General features: G+C 41.7%; 1 protein-coding gene across 3 annotated transcripts in view; it reads right to left on the bottom strand.

Annotated features, from left to right (window-relative positions):
• Nucleotides 1-1,484: 1,484 nt before the first annotated feature.
• The window catches only part of LOC136874206 (zinc finger protein ZFP2), a 179,776-nt gene continuing 168,049 nt past the window's right edge, over nucleotides 1,485-13,211 (bottom strand). For all 3 annotated transcript variants that reach the window (XM_067147839.2, XM_067147841.2, XM_067147840.2), the window contains one exon: nucleotides 1,485-3,114. In XM_067147839.2, the coding sequence (XP_067003940.2) occupies nucleotides 2,274-3,114 (841 nt within the window). In that variant the 3' untranslated portion in view covers nucleotides 1,485-2,273. The remainder of the gene's footprint in view (nucleotides 3,115-13,211) is intronic.

Below are 13,211 nucleotides of genomic sequence, written 5' to 3'. Positions count from 1 at the left end.
GTATCTCCTGAGTTATCCACTGATTCTTAGTTGATCTTTTCTTCCTTCCTAACATTTCTTCAGCAGCCCTACTGACTTCATTTTTCATGACTCTCCACTCCTACTCTATAGTGTTTCCTTCAGCCTTTTCATTTAGTCCTTGTGCAACATGTTCCTTGAAACAATCCCTCACACTCTTTTCTTTCAACTTGTCTAGATCCCATCTTTTTGCATTCTTTCCTTTCTTCAATTTCTTCAACTTCAGATGGCATTTCATGACCAACAAGTTGTGGTCAGAGTCCACGTCTGCTCCTGGGAAAGTTTTGCAATCCAACATCTGGCTTCTGAATCTCTGCCTAATCATAATGAAGTCTACTTGATACCTTCCAGTGTCTCCAGGTCTCGTCCACGTATACAACCGTTTGTGGTGTTTGAACCAAGTATTGGCAAGGAGCAAATTATGATCAGTGCAGAATTCAACCAGCCGACTTCCTCTTTCGTTCCTTCGTCCCAATCCAAATTCTCCTGCTGTACTACCTTCTCTTCCTTGGCCTACCACTGCATTCCAGTCTCCCATCACAATTAAATTTTCATCACCTTTTACATATTGTATTAAATCTTCGATCTCCTCATATATTCTTTCAATTTCTTCATCATCCACTGAACTAGTAGGCATATAGACCTCCACTATTGTGGTGGGCGTTGGTTTGGTGTCTATCTTGACGACAATAATTCTTTCACTATGCTGGTCGTAGTAGGTTACCCGCTGCCCTATTTTCTTATTCATTATTAAACCAACTCCTGCATTTCCCCTGTTTGATTTCGTGTTGATTATTCGATAGTCGCCTGACCAAAAATCCTGATCTTCCTGCCAACGTACTTCACTTATACCAACTAAATCTAACTTTAGCCTATCCATCTCCCTTTTCAGATTCTCTAACCTACCACAACGATTCAAACTTCTAAGATTCCACGCTCCGACTCGCAGAATGTCAGTATCCATCTTCCTGATGATCGCCCCCTCTCGTGTAGTCCCCACCCGGAGATCCGAATGGGGGACTAGTTTACCTCCGGAATATTTTACCCGGGAGGAAGCCATCATCAGTACATCATTCATACAGAGAGAGCTGCATGTCCTCGGGAGGTGGTTACGGCTGTAGTTTCCCGTTGCCTTCAGCCGTGTAGCAGTATCAACACAGCTAAGCCATGTTGAGTATTATTACAAGGCCGTATCAGTCAATCATCTAGACTGCCGCCCTTGCAACTACCGAAAGGCTGCTACCCCCCTTTCGATGAACCATTCGTTAGTCTGGTCTCTCAACAGATAACCATCCGATATGGTTGCACCTGCGGCTCGGCTATCTGCATCATTGGGACACGCAAGCCTCCCCACCGCGGCAAGGTCACATGGTTCGCAGAGGAAGCTAAAACAAATATAAAAGGTAAATACAAACATACTTTAAAATACAATATATTTGGTCAAATTTTGATAGTAGCCACACCTTCAGCTCATATACATGGAACATTCTCCAAGAGAAATATGTGGCAAAGTTCTTGATTTTTCACTGAAATGATGACTATTTACATGTATCTTGTTTTTATTCCTATTGTGTATGTGTGTACGTACGTTGGACGTTTAAAGTTACCATTATCATTGACAGCACAGTGCTGCGTTCGAAAGGCTTGCTACAAGATATACAGCAGGGATGCTTCTCGCCAGTGTACTCCATGTGAGCACTATTTATATTCCACGACTGAATATCTTAAATGCATGACTCAATACTCGTTTGCCTTGTAGCGCGTATGCGTCCGAATAATTTACGACAGCGGGCGTTGCAGGGTGACCGACTTCCAGCAGACTGATCAATAGCTTGGCTTCTACCAGTATACACAGCAAGGTTTGGTCAGATTGGACTTAACGTTACAGGCCTTTACACAGATATTAGAGCAGTATCGTTTCTCTTCTGTATGAGAGAAGATTGGCTTTGTCAGTACACGCCTCGTCACGGTTCTTGTACCAGTAAGGCTTCTGGCCAGTATACGTCCGCATGTGTGTGGTTAAGTTGCCTTGAACGCTACATTCCACAGACATAGCACAGTAAAACTTCTCGCCTGTATGCGATCGCATGTGTTGGGGTGGACTGCCTAATCGCAAAAAGACTTGGCAAGGACAAAAAAAACAGCGTATATCTGGTTAGAGAGGTTTAGTGGCTAAAGACTTTACCACTGATATATCATCAGGAAAGGTTCACGCCTACACGCTTTATCGGTAAAGAACTTGCAACAGATTTCCACTAGTACGGCCTGTCGGCGTTGTGTGTCCGCATATGTCTGGTTACACAATGTTTTTGGCCAAATGACTTGCCACAGACATTGCACCAGTACGGCCTCTCGCCTGTATGCAACTGAGAATGTTTCTTCAGAGTTGACAATTCGCTAAAGGACTTCCCGCAAGTCTTGCATGAATGGGGCCTCTCACCTGTATGAGTCCGCATGTGTCTGGTTACTTTGTATCTATCGCTAAAAGACTTGCAGCAGATATTGCAATACAGGGAATCACCTGTATGCTCGCGGAGGTGTTTAGTAAGGATATCTTGCCGTCCCAAGGACTTCGTACAAATATCACAGATGTATGGCTTGTCACCTGTATGAGTGGGTATATGTCTGTTAAGTTTCGATTTATCGTTAAAAGGCTTACAACAGATATAGCAGTAGTATGGCATATTACTTGTATGTACCAGCAAGTGTTTTTCAATATCACTTAGATCGCTGCAGGACTTTCCGCAGAAATTGCAACAGTACGGCTTAAACCCTTTCTGCGATTTCATATGGTTTGTCAAAGGACCAGAACATCGCATCATTCTCTGGCATACTGAACACTGAAATCTCTTCTCACCCGTGTGCAACCGCATATGCCCTGTCAGAGTGCTGCACTCAGTAAAGCAATTCTGACAAATTCCACACACGCGGAATGCCTGGTCAATGTGGATCTTAACTTGCTCCGACAGACTGCTTCTGCTACCTAAAAGCTTTCCGCAGTGACCGCAGATGATAGGACGATCGCCTTTATGTTCCTTGGGATGTTGTCCGCTATCCAGTGGTGAATGATCGGCATAGCTCACCTCTGGGCTCGATCTACAGTGACAAATTGAAAACATGTGACAAATATTTCAACAGTCAACCCCACTAGCAATTGCCACCGAACATTTCACTCAATGATATCCAATTCAGAGAGCTCGTTCCTAATGACCGTCACATTCCTAACGATGAGCATCATCCGAGGTCAAATTCAGATTGTAGTCGTGAATTTCTAACGCTCTTGCTTGTTACGAGGAAGTGTTGCGTCTTTTCTCTCGAATACCCAACATCAGAATATCACGCACAATAAGCATCTGACGATTTGGAAATGTACGAGCTCATGGATTACCTAATTCAAAGACTGAACGAGAAGTACAAGCTCTTATATGCGGCAAATATTTATCTATTGCAATCAGTAAAGGACGGCATATGCTTTGAAACTTCGATCCTGTTCAGCCACACTGTGGTTTGTGGCAGGTGTGTAATTAATTTTTGTAAAAGCCCTTGTGTCGCCTGAGAGAATCCCCAGTGTTTTAGACACTAACAATGTTGAGAAATCTATTTGCAGACAATCAGCAAGATCTGCTCAACCATGGCAAATAGTTTATAAATATTATTTACTGTGACCCTAACATATATATTACGAGTCAAGGAGTAGTAATAACTCTCTCAGTTGGATCGGGAGACAAGTGACGGTCACTATGCAAATAGGCATGCAGAGACAGAATGTGCGGCGGAAGTGAGAATATTTTGTCTGTTGTTTTGAATGTCATGCTGTATGCCAAGGAAAGGAAATGTAAGTACATGTGAATTAACAAATATTGGGGAATTGTATGTTAGTTTGGTTAAAACTGTTATTATTAGCGTGAATGTATGTGTGTGTGTGTGTGTGTGTGTGTGTGTGTGTGTAGGGTTTTATTAATGTCGCAATGACACAGAGAGGTCTTATAGTGACGATGCGATAGGAAAGTCCTAGGAGTTGGAAGAAATCGGCCGTGGCCTTAAATAATGTAAAGCCCAAGCATTAGCCTGGTGTAAACATGGACAACCACGGAAAACCATCTTCAAGACTGCCGACAGTGGGGGTCGTACCCACTAAATCCCGGAAGCAAGCCCACAGCAGCGTGCACCTAACCGCACGGCCAACTCAACCGTTGCACCGTTTCCTTCGTAAGTTGTAATGAGATTTACAAGATATTTCGACGGAAAAGAAATTGGCATACTTTACCGGTACCAACGAATGTACCAACTGGTGTCAGAAATGGGAGAGTCTTTGGACAATTCGTAATCTTTAATGGTTTGTAGGATATACGGAAGACAATACAAGTAATGACAGTTTTGATGAAAGTGAGGTTGAATGATTTAAAAGTTACCGATCTGAAGTGCGAGCTGGAAGAACGTGATGAGGATATTTACGGAACCAAGGCCCTATTACGGTCACGACTTCGAGCAGCAATAGAAGCAGAATGTACGGATATACAGTGTGATCCACTATGATATCCCTATTTTTGTTTCACTATTATTCTGTCATTAACAACGTTACATGGCTGCTTTCTATTCTATTATACACTATGGTCCTTGCCATTTCATATTTCAATGTAGGCACTAGCATTGGCAGCACACCGTTGCAGTCGGAGCCCAATATTCCTGACAGACCGTTGCAACATGTTCAAAACTTTTGTTTATTCCACTGTTTCAACCAGGGACGGGGTGGACAATGTGCACCTAATGCACGATGGGGCACCTCCCAATTTTGCATTGACTTCCCCACAATGGTTTGACGATGTTTTAACGGGCCGCGTTATTGGGCATCGCGGAAATGTTGGGTAGCCACTGAGAAGTCCAGACTTGACCCTATTGGATTTTTCGTCTGAGGCTATTTGAAAGAGAAGGTGTATGCCAGAAAACCACGTGATTTGGACACTTTGGAAGCAGTCATTAGGGAAGAGTGTGCGCGGGTACCAAACGACATGCACACATGTTGTAAGTTCGTAGAATGTTCTAAAGAGACAAGCCGAAAATTTTAGTATATTGGAGAAAGTACAAGAGACATGTTAATAGAAACAGGCTGAAAATTAGAGATTTGCAGAATCAAAGTAATTGAAACTGATCAAAGATTAAAATTAGAAACCGATGTAGAGCGTAAAACAACGGCCATAGAGGACCGACTTGCAATAGTGGAAAAGAAGTCCATAGGAATGAACTGGCCAACCGCTGAATTCAGAGTTAATTCAGGGAATGTTGCAGGGACCGTGCGTGAGAAATAACCACCTCATGTTTGCAATTCTCCGTGGTCTACGTATCGAAGACAATCTGAGGCCGCAGCCGCTGCCAATGGCTATACTAGAGAAGAAAAAGGCACTGCCTTGGTTATTGTACAGTGAGGTGATGTGCTGGATATACTCCAAGCAATAACAGACAGCGAGCAATCTAATTTAAATTCTCTGGTGGCTCGATTAGAGATGAGGAACGATGATAAAGATCTTCAAGAAATGTATCATAGTCAACTTCGTAGCAGACACCAAAGACGTGGCGAGACACAAAAGAGAATTTGAGGCAGACATTGCGCGTCTTGTTTGTATGGCGTTTATTTCAACTCCAAACCATTCCATAGAACAGCTATATGTAGAGTCTCTTGTGATGGGTATAAATGCCCAGAATTACAAAGAGACTCTCGTCTGGTGCACCCAAATACGTTAGATGATGCGTTAGCTCGTGCATTGGGAAGCTGCTAAAGAGACCTCGAATTCTACAGGCGCTGCTTCGACGGCTGGATGAAGAGGAGCCTCTAAACGAAAGGGTAGAGATTATTGTTTTGAAATCCGAGTCCAACGAGGATGGACAACCTCGAAGGCAGAAGATACGCTGTTGGAGTCGTGGTGAGCTTGAACATGTCAGTATCCGCTGCCATAAAGACTTAATGTTTCAAGAAGAAATGTCCGGTGCTAAGGGACTGCGTGTCAGTCCTGCAGCCCCGAGAAGGGTGGTACATGTCATTTGTACAACTCATTTCACTTGTGCGTCAGTTAGACAGTAATATTGTCGACGGAAATGTGAATGGTTTGGCTCGTACTTTGCTTCTGAACACAGGAGCCAAACCAACGTTGTCAAGGACACCGTAAAATGGGACCTGAAACCTACGATAGTTTTATTGTAAACGGCAACCGAAGACCCAGTGAACACACGTACGGCGAGAAATAATTCAACATCGGCCTGAGGAGAAAGTTGATAGAACATAGAAAAATAGTGGCTGATGTCACAGAAGATGTTACTTCTGGGATGGATGTAATGACTAAATTTGAGCTCACTTTGGATCTGAAACGAGGATGCATGAAATTCGCAAACAGAGAAGTCATTCATCGCGGCTGAAGCAGTCCATCCATTCAAATTGTTTTAAGTACAGACGAGGTACTTCATCCCAGAAGCAATAATGTGATCGTGGGTCAAATGGATAACATAGATCGAGAAGTGAGGGGAATTGTCGAGCCCGTTGTCGAAGGGTCAGTCTGAAAATTACTAGTGAGAAAAGGTGTTGTAAATGCTAAGGGGCCTACTCCAATTAGAATGATGAACCAAAATGTTCCCAATACCATTGAAGACAGGCAATCAGGTGGCCTGTTGTAATCCGGTATAATCCTTTGTTCGTGGGAAGACCACGAAGAATACCCAGGATGCCCATCACCTTTCAAAATTAACTGAGACCTCGGACAAAGTCAAAGAAATGTTTAAATATGAAGATGTCTTCGCAACCGAGAACTGTCCGTACGGCAGGACGATTGTCGTGAAATATAAAATAAACACCGGAAATATACAAGCGATCTAGTATAGCCTAAGCGCTCGACAAGCGAGGTCGTGTTGAGTAGACGGTACCGGTAGTGAAAGAGGGGAGGCCCGGAAGGGAGTGGAAGAAAGAAGTGAGGAGATTTAAGAAGATGACTGGTGTTGAACAATACAGGGTAGTAATAGGAAGATGGCTGGGGAGAAAGAAGAAAGAAGAAGTGAAATTAGGAGGGAGTAGAATGGTATTGGGAATGAAGGGAGAGATGGTGCTGACAGCAGCGGTGATTAGAGTAATGCTATGTATCCGAGGAGTTGAATTAAACCCCGGGCCAAACTCCAGCGGAAGTAAAATTTGGGAAGACGTGGAGCTAATCAAAGGAGTTGTAAAAGAGGTGGTTGAAGAGCTATGCCCATTTGAGCAACTTAAAAATTTGTTACAAGAACAAACGAAGGAGTTCGAGAAAACGAAGAAATGGTTTCGGGAAAAGGCAGATGACACAACAGCCAAAGTCAGAAATAACACCGAAGAAGTGGCAGCATTGAGGAAGAAAATAAGAAGATTAGAAGAGGAAATGCTGAAACTGAAATCAGAAGTAGAAATCAGTACATAAAATCAGAGAAAGAAATGTCTATTTATAAATGGTGTGCCCGAGGAAAAGAGGGAGGACAAACAGCTTACAATTTATAAAGTGGTGGACATAATTCAGGGGAAAATGAAAATTAATTTCAGTGAAGTAGACACAGACGATGTGGCAAGAAAAGGGAAGCAAAAGGAAATAGGCCGATTAAAGTGCAACTCTTTTCCACGTTAATGGCCGATATAGTGATGGAAAATGCGGTTAATATACATAGGGAAAAATATGGATCAGGTGAGACATAGGAAGTGAAGGGATCAGGAATGCCAAAATTCTTAAGAAGCATATGATTCGGGCTAGACACCAAGGTTTGAGAGCTTCAATTAGAGGGCAGCAAGTGGTAGTGACAAATGGCTGCTGGAAAAGGATTTGGACCATGACCAAATTACTGGACCTAAAGGAAAATATGACACAGGAGGAAGATAAGTATGGGGAAGAGAGTGGTAGAAAGGCAAGTTATACACAGCAATGTTCGAGAAGACGGACAAGGTGATAAGGAAAATACCAAGGAAAACAGGAAGGTGGATGAAGAACGACAGACAGTGGAGCTTAGTGTATGTGTGATGGTGAATAGTGAAAAGGGAAGAGCGGTGGACAATGGGGTGCGAATAGGAAGGTTTAGAGATACACCTACGGCCATAGCAAGTGAAGAGGGAATGCAGTGAAGTAAGGGAAGTGCAGAGTGAAAAGGACAGCACTGAGGTACCCAGGCAGAGAACTGAACTGTGTTTGAGCAGAGGAAGCAAGTCGGGCTTAGGAAGGAACAAGAGCTTAAGGGACCTATGAGGAATAAAAAGAAATGAGGAGGGTATTGTTACAAGGAGCAAAAACTCTAATAATGTTAGTAAGTAGTTGTAGTTATATGTTTTGGAGGAGAGATTATAGTGAATATGATGGTGTGATTATAGTGGATAAGCTGTATTTGGTAAGAAGATGTACAATATTATAGGGAAGGATCCACCTTTCAATACTCCGTAGTAAAAAGTAGTTACAACCTGTTTATTGGGACCGGTTTCAACACATTTCAAGTGTCATCATCAGCCAATTAGCGAAGATCTTAAAACAACTAATATATTGAACACAGGCAAAAAATATTAACATTGTATCATATTGTAGCAATTCAGTTAATGTTCAAAACACAATAATCACAGTCAAGAGAGTAAACAGAACATCACTATCTTGGTATGTAAGTGGTTTATGGTGAAAGTAGGATGAGGTGATGATAAATTGTTGGTAAAATGTGTTCTGGAGGTGTGTTTAGATTGGCACATGGATGGTAATTGTGATTTGGAAGTAATGGTGAGTTGATGCTATTAGTATGGAGGGAATATATTTTGGAGTAGTGATTGTGATGAAATTGTTGGTGAAGTGTGTTCTGGGGGGGTTGAGAGAAATTGAGGATGAGGTGGAGCTGGAGGTAGATATTTATTTGCTATAGTGGAAGTACTGGTGAAATGTGTTTTGGAGGTATGTTCATTGTGAGAGAGAGAGTGAGGATGAGGTGGAGCTGGAGGTATATATTATTGAGTTGGTAAATGTATCTTAGTTACATAATGTTCCCTGTATGGAGGGAATATCGTTTATGGAGGGAGGTATTTGTATTTTGAATAAGCTGTATTTGGTAAGTGATCGGTGATTTATGGTGAAAGTATGGGTGAAATGTGTTTGAGAAGTGTGATGAAATTGTTGCTATGATGAAAGTATTGGTGAAATGTGTTCTGGAGGAGTGTTCATTGTGAAAGAGAGGGTGAGGATGAGATGGAGCTGGAGGTATATATTATTGAGTCGGTAAATGTTGGAGAGAGTATGTTAGTGATATAATGTTCCCCGTAGGGGAGGGAATCCGTTGAAATGTTTATGGAGAAGTGGTGGAATACGTAATGGCCGAATTTAAGTGCTGGGAGTGAGGAGTTTTGATAAGTGGTGGTTGTTTATAGGAAGTGTGGTTGTGTTTATTTTATTGAGTTGGTAATGGCAAAATTTAATGTGAAGAATGGCCGGGTAATGAAATGAAATTAAACATGGTGAGATATGATGACTTGTAACAGAGTGTAGTAGTTATCAGGATTAAATTGCAACGTGAGCAGAATGAGGTGTACATAAGCGGCTGGTGATGTAAGTCTTGACTCAGCTAGATAGAGTGGGTCAAGTGAGGAATGAAATGTGTAAAGGTTTGCGTGGCTAGACTTGAGGAACAATAGGATCGTTGACATTGGACAGGCCATGCAGGGACGGAAGATGACTACTGTGGTGACCTATATCTTGGGGTCACGTTTCCGGAGTATCCGATGGACCCCATGGCATGTCCAAGGAGAATCTTGTTTCCTTTCCCTTGATTATTATTATTATTTTGTTTAGTTTATTTACTTTGTTTTTTGACCGTTTATGCCCATTGCATGCCAAGGTCCATGGACCACTAATAAGGGTTGATCATGGCCATAAAGTAGTGCAAATGGGGAAGGATTGCCTTTTATTGTCAGTTTATCTTATTTGGTTGGTTTTTTAAATTTTTTATTGTATGCCGTTTTGGCTATACCAAATATGAACCACGCATTGGGTGGAAACCTGTGAGGTTCAATAAATATTAAATACTAAATACAAGCGATCAGACGGCGCCCACGACGCTCACCACTATCAAGAAGAGAGGGACCTGATAGAATTGTTTGTGACATGTATAAGCAGGGTGTCACTTAAACTTTTAGTAGTCCCTGGATGTAACCGGTGGTTTCAGTGAAGGAAGAGGACGGGTCGACCATATTTTAAGTGGACTAGCGACAGTTGAACATCAAGACAGTGAAATACAACCGTTATCCAGGATAGATGCCATTCTAAACACATTTTTCTCGATCTTAGTTGTTCTCCACTCTGGATTTGAAAAGTGGATACTGACAAGTAGAAATGGAGGCCGAAGATAGAGAGAAGACAGAGTTCTCAATTGATACGGGATTTTGGCACTTCACGGTCATGTCCTTCGGAATGCGCACTGCACCAGATACGTTTGAAAAAACTGATGGAAACAGTACTCCGAGGTCTATTGTGGGAAACCTGCCTCGTTTACTTGGATGATGTCATAGAAATAGGTAAGACTTTCGATGAACACCTACCGAACCTGGAAGAAGTTTTTAAGCGACTGCAGGGAGTAAAGCTGAAGCTGAATCGAAAGAAATGCAAGCTCTTCCAAATAAGGTCACTTATTTTGAAGATGTCTTTTCCTAACACTATGTAGCCGTAGATCCAGAGAAGATACGTGCAGAAGAATGACCTGTCCTCAAAGATGTACAAGAACTCAGGAGTTTATTAGGACTATGCTCCTACTATCGACGTTTCGTGCCGGATTTGGCAACATAGCTAAACGGATGAACACTTTCCAAAGGTGTAGCCGACAATAAACGTGACAGGGATAAACACTTGCCATTGTTTTTAATGACATAGCGGTCTTCGATCCATGAAACGACAGGATAGACTACGGCTTGTGTTCTCTTCGGTGAGCAGCTGCGTTTACCTTCCGATCTCAAGTTCGTCAGTAGACTCGGCAAGCACCAGATGGCTGGGGATGACTATATGAGTTGTTGGAGAGAAAGGGTGGGTCAGATTCACGTCCTCGATCGAAAAAAACACAGAAGCTATTAGTGGCAGAATGAAACATGCTTACGATGCTCGGGCTGAGGTGGATTCGAAGCCAAGGCATTGGCGAGGCTCTTCAATGCACGGAGGCAGCGAGGTCTGCCACCTAAACTCCAGCGTTCATGGGATGGACCGTACGAGGTGTTAAAGACTTAATATATCGTATTTTTAGACTTCCCTGCGGAATACCAAAGGTGGTTTATTTCCATCGGTTAGCACCATACAAAGGAGCACATCCTTTGACTAACGGGGAATCCAAAACTGACTGCGAACTGGTACAAGACAAGGGAAGTGTTATGGAGGTGACAGTATTACAGTCAAGGAGTAGTAAATACTCTCTCAGCTAGACTAGGAGAAAACTGACGATCCGTAAGCGAAAAAGCAAGAAGACAGAGAATGTGCGGCTGAAGTGAGACTAATATTTTGTCTGTTGTTTTTGAATGTCAAGATGTATGCCACGGCAAAGAAATTTAAGTACTCTTGAATGAAAGAATATTTGGAAATTGTTCTATATTATTTTGATTACAATTATTAGGATTAGCGTGAATGTGTATATAGAGTTCACATTGTATGTTTGTAATGAGATTTACAAGATATGGTGCCACAGATTCCTACAGAAAGGAAATTGACGTACGTTACCAGTTTTCATGAATGTAACAATACGTGTTGTACATTGTTATCATACAAGTGTAGCATATTATTATGTCACAACCTGGTCATGTTTAATTACATAGCTTTCACGTGCAATCAAACAGTAGCACACTAGGATTATACAAAGTTCATACTCACTACCATGTATTACATCAGTCTATTTCTTAATTGCTTTCTTTAACAAAGGCTGTATGCAACATGGAAACCAATAACATTGATGAAATCATGGAGAACCTGAAAGACAAAAAGTGTTCCCTTACCTTGACGCTTTCATTTCACCTCAAGAAAATGCTGTCCTAGACGTTACGATAGCGGCAAAGTATAAGCCTTAGGTTGCAGTGTTTTACTAAAATGTTCTAATGTCCTAAAATATTTGAACCCAAATGCAAGCTGCCATATGCTTGAATATTCTCACAAATGTTCCCCTGACAATACAGCTAAAAGGGGCTAGAAAATCAAAGCTTAACAACAATTCGAGACAAAAGGATATTGGAATGCACCGTAGTGGATACTACTGCTATGTAAAGGAATGAAAGAGGTCCCTGTTATTTAAAAAACTCAAGTCATTATTTTTAGCGAATACCTGCAACTTTCGAAAATAGAAATCCAGATCTTCGTAAAACACAAAATTTTTAACAACACGCACATGCGTCAGAAAGTACTGATATATATTGAAAAAGGACGGCGAGGGAGAGATTACAAACAATACTAATACAAGTCAAATGCATGTTAAGATCACCCCTGAAACGAAATACATACAAAAAGTTATATCTTACTGACAGCTCATCGGATTTCACTTAACACTGGGAACAGAACACACAGTGCACAAGCAGTGTTTTTCTGCACTTTAAACCTGCAATCGAAAATATGAATATCAACGCTATTATTAAAAAAACATGTACACTTTTTTTACAAAATTCTGTCAATTTCACAGTATGCAGGCTATTATCCATCACAAGTTGGAGACGACAGATGGAGATGAGTTGCTTTCTTTGCTTCCTTCAAAAATTCTGGAGGAAAACTAATCGAGTAATATGGACCAGTATTTCTGGTTTTCGAAACCGAAATAAAATCCAAAATTTCATTTGACATTGAGGACCTAAACTGATTTTGGTTCTTTTTTTACCAAGCTGAACACCCATTCACACTCAGCATTGCTGTGCAGTAGTAAGAACAGAAAGCATTAGCCTTGATATCCCATCATACTTAGGGACACCATCGGCTCCACGAATGTTCATCAAACCAGCCCATTTGGTGTTATCTGTCAGATTCTCACTCTCAACAGTAGCACAGTCCTCAATCCAAAGAGCTACAAATTGGTTCTGAAGCACATTCTCTGCATCCTCAACCGACTCACTGTCCTTCCTCGGCAGCAATTATGGGAATCTTTCTATAAAGAATTGCAGAGAAGAAAACTGGGCATCTTCAATTTTTAAAATATCTGCAACCATTGCATGTTTCAGT

Source organism: Anabrus simplex, chromosome 5 (genome assembly GCF_040414725.1).
Source record: "Anabrus simplex isolate iqAnaSimp1 chromosome 5, ASM4041472v1, whole genome shotgun sequence".
Lineage (NCBI taxonomy): Eukaryota > Metazoa > Arthropoda > Insecta > Orthoptera > Tettigoniidae > Anabrus > Anabrus simplex.
The sequence above is the reverse complement of the archived record's forward strand: the minus strand, read 5'-3'. Positions and strand labels throughout refer to the sequence as shown.